We start from the raw sequence: 4,048 nt of genomic DNA, 5'->3' as shown, positions 1-4,048 counted from the left end.
TAGTTTCAAGGGTTTCTGAGTTGGGAAGAGATTGGGAAACTAGGGAAGGTGTGACTGTAGCAGTAGGAGTTATAGAGGGTGACAAAGACTCAGTGAAAGCAAGAGGTTCCATAGATGGGTTAGATGTAGTTACAGTTGAGGCAGAGAGATCGAAACTTTTCTCAACCATTGGAAGAGGTGGTATGATGATCCTTTCCTTTTAGGTGAATCTAGAGTACGGCCTATGGTTAAGAAGATCAGAAGAGAGTGGTTTTAAAAGGAGAGGATAATTATGAAGGGAGAAGAATAGGCACCAGTTCTGAAACGGCAGTTGGGCGTGGAGAATTGTGATGTTTCAGAGGGAGATGGAACGTTTTGAATTGAAGGGACGTGACAGCCGGATTTGAAAAGTTGATGACATGGCAATTGTATTTTGTACCTTTTAAGATGTGTATTGAAGGATGCATAAAACTACTAACCTTTAGTACAAGAACCTGGTTCTTGAAAAACATTTTCTTCAAGTCCCCCCTTTTATCTTTGAAAAGAATTAATCCTCTTTTATCAGTCATGCACTGCATCTATTTCTTCTATGCTCATTATGTGTGTTTACCTGCAATGGTATTGAAGTGAGTTAGACAGGACCAGAAAACACTTTGAACCAATTATTTCTTAAGAATACGAGCCAACCAAAGAGGAATCAGGTTCTTAATTTGGCCTCAACAGTCCCAGCTTTACTCTGTTTCTTTCAAACTGTTCCCTACTTAGTGCCTTGGTAAAAATGTCTGCAATTTGATCTTCTGTGCTACAGAACTTCATGCATATCAACCCTTTCTCCATATTATCTCTCAGAAAATGATGCCTTACATCAATATGTTTGGTCCTTTTATGTTGAACTAAATTCTTTGCCATGTTGAGTGCACTGGTGTTGTCACATAGGAGGGGCACACTTTTAGTGAGTACCCCAAAATCCTCTAGTTGTCTCTTAATCCATAGAAGTTGAGCGTAGCAAGATGCTGTAGCAACATATTTAGCTTCAGCTATTGACAAGGCCACTGAATTCTGCTTCCTTGTTCCCCAAGAGATAAGACATGATCCTAAGAAGTAAGCCATTTCAGAAGTGCTTTTTTTGTCCATAAGATAACCTGTATAGTCTGCATCAGCGTACCTAATTAGATTAAAATTGTCACCTGATGGATAGTACAACACTTGGTCCTGTGTTCCCTTGAGATATCTTAGTATCCTTTTGGCAGCCTTCAAGTGAGATTCTTTAGGATTTGATTGAAACCTTGCACACAGCCCCACACTGAAGACAATGTCAGGTCGACTGGCAGTGAGATAGAGGAGAGACCTAATAATGCCTCTATACATAGTTTGATTCACAGGAGATCCGGTTTTATCCATATCCAGTCAAGTCACAGTTGCAATGGGAGTGTCTATCACCTTTGATGCTTCCATGTCAAACTTCTTCAAGAGTTCCCTGATGTATTTTGCTGACAAATGGAAGTACCCTGTGGGGACTGTTTTACTTTAAGGTCTAGGAAGAAGTTTAATTCCCCCATCATGCTCATTTCAAATTTGCTTCCCATAAGTTTTGCAAATTCTTCGCATAGAGAGTCAGTTGTTGCTCCAAAAATGATATCATCAATATAGACCTGAAAAATGAGCAGGTTCCTTCCTCATTTATTTAAGAAAATAGTATTGTCAATTTTCCCTCTCTTAAAACCATTTTCTAAGAGGAATTTTGACAATCTTTCATACCAAGCTCGAGGAGCCTGCTTTAGCCCGTATAAAGTTTTGTCCAGTTTGAACACATATTCAGGGTTCTCATGACATTCAAACCCTGGGGGTTGCTTCACATAGACTTCTTCCTTAAGGAGTCCATTCAAAAATGCACTTTTGACATCCATCTAGAACAAGGTGAATTCCATATGATATGCAAAAGTGATTAGAATTCTGATAGCTTCCATGCAAGCCACTGGAGCAAACGTTTCATCATAGTCAATCCCTTCCTCCTGATTGTAGCCTTGGACTAATATCCTGGCATTGTTCCTTGTTGTAATTCCATGTTCATCTATCTTGTTTCTGAATACCCATTTGGTTCCTATGATGGTTCTATCTTAGGGTCTAGGTACCAGGTGGCACACTCTGTTTGTCTCAAACTGATGCAGCTCGTCTTGCATGGCTGTAATCTAATCTGCATCTTTCAAGGATTCCTTGATGTTTTTGGGTTGTATTTGAGAGAGAAAGGCTGAGAAGGCAAGTGAATTTCTTGCTCTTTACCTGGTTTGAACTCCAGAATCTATAGGAGTGATTATGTTATCTATAGAGTGAGGGATTTGATGTCTCTAGTTGGATGTCTGAGGTTCATTCTGAGAGGAGGAAGGTATGGTTAGCTGATTTTCTTCTATCCTTCTCTCAGATGCCAGTGGAGTTCCCTAAACTGCATCAATCACTCTTTCTTCAGCTTCAGTGATTGTAATTGAAGTTCTTGGTTCTGTTGATGATGAGGCAGCATTGTCTTCATTTGGCTCCTTCACTTGACTCATCATATCTGCTTTTCCGTTTGTCATGTTAATGATTTCACCAGGAACAAGTAAGGGTTCTCCATCTTGATCTTCCTCAGCACTCTTCTCAATTGATGGATGAGACTCATCCAAAATAACATGGACGCTTTCTTCAACACATTGAGTCCGCTTGTTATATATCTTGTAAGCCTTACTTTGAGAAGAGTAGCCAAGAAATAGTCCTTCGTCACTTTTGGCATCGAATTTACCAAGCTGATCCTTTCCATTGTTGAGAACATATCATTTGCATCTAAATGTTCTTAGGTGAGTCAGCTTGGGTTTTCTTCCATTCAGCAATTCATACGGGGTCTTGTTCAGAAGTGATCTGATCATGCACCTGTTCACTAAGTAGCAGGCAGTGTTGACGGCTTCAACCCAAAAGTTCTTTGCAAGTCCACTGTCAATCATCATTGTTCTTGCCATTTCTTCCAGAGTTTTGTTCTTCCTTTCTACTACTCCATTTTGCTGGGGAGTTCTGGGAGTTGAGAAGTGATGAGTGATGCCATTTTTATTGCAAAATACATCAAATTTGACATTGCCAAATTCTGTCCCATGATCTGATCTAATGCATACAACTCTAGACTCTCTTCACCTGGATTTTCTTCACAAAGGCCATGAATACTTCAACAGTTTCATCTTTTATTCTGAGAAATAGAGTCCATGTAAATCTGGAGTAGTCATCCACGATTACCAAATTTTATCTCTTTCCTCCTCTGCTTTGAACCCTCATAGGTCCACACAGATCCATATGCAGGAGCTCAAGCAGCTTTGAGGTGGTCACATCTCTTTTTGACTTAAAGGAGGACTTTACATGTTTTCCTCTAGCACATGCATCACAAACTTTTTGAGTTTTGAATTGTGACATAGGCAGACCATGGACCAGGTCCTTCTGAATTAGTTTGGTCAGAAGGAAAAAGCTTTCATGGTGCAGTATTCTGTGCCATAGTTCAGCATCATCGTCAACTGCCTTCAGATAACTCAGATCACCACTCTGTAAAGATTCAAAATTAGCAACATAGATGTTCTTGTATCTTTTGGCCACCAGAACTATTTCACCGGTCACAAGGTCAGTGACTGTACATATTTTGGACAAGAATTCCACCTTGTTTCCGTTATCACAAATTTGAGAGACACTCAGGAGACTGTACTTAAGTCCATTGACATAGTACACATTTTCAATAGAATGAGTGAGTGACTTCCCAACTTTTCCAACTCCAAGAATGTACCCCTTTTTGCCATTGCCAAAGGATACACTCCCTCCTTTCAGGGTTTTTAGTGAAAGAAAGTCTGTGGGGTTCCCAATCATGTGTTTCGAACATCCACTATCTATGAACCATTGTTGACCGCTTCTTTTCACTATTCCCTACACAAGAGATTTAGGAGTTAGTTTTAGGAACCCAAACAAGTTTGGGTCCCTTGTAGTAAGCAATAGGATGAATAAGAGCTCTCTTAGTCTAAGCAGGTAACGTGCGTTTTTTGTGAGTGGAACCTGGTCCCTCTTTTGT

General features: G+C 40.0%; 1 protein-coding gene across 1 annotated transcript; it reads right to left on the bottom strand.

Moving 5' to 3' along the window:
- Window positions 1–544: 544 nt before the first annotated feature.
- Window positions 545–1,380, bottom strand: LOC138873365 (secreted RxLR effector protein 161-like). Its single transcript, XM_070151831.1, has 2 exons — window positions 940–1,380; window positions 545–589 (listed from the first exon to the last, which is right to left on the bottom strand). Exons 1-2 carry the CDS (start codon window positions 1,378–1,380, stop codon window positions 545–547), a joined length of 486 nt encoding a protein of 161 aa, XP_070007932.1.
- Window positions 1,381–4,048: the final 2,668 nt, after the last annotated feature.

Source organism: Nicotiana sylvestris, chromosome 1 (genome assembly GCF_000393655.2).
Source record: "Nicotiana sylvestris chromosome 1, ASM39365v2, whole genome shotgun sequence".
Classification (NCBI taxonomy): Eukaryota; Viridiplantae; Streptophyta; class Magnoliopsida; order Solanales; family Solanaceae; genus Nicotiana; species Nicotiana sylvestris.
Note: the sequence above shows the minus strand (reverse complement) of the source record. Positions and strands in the feature narration are given on the sequence as shown.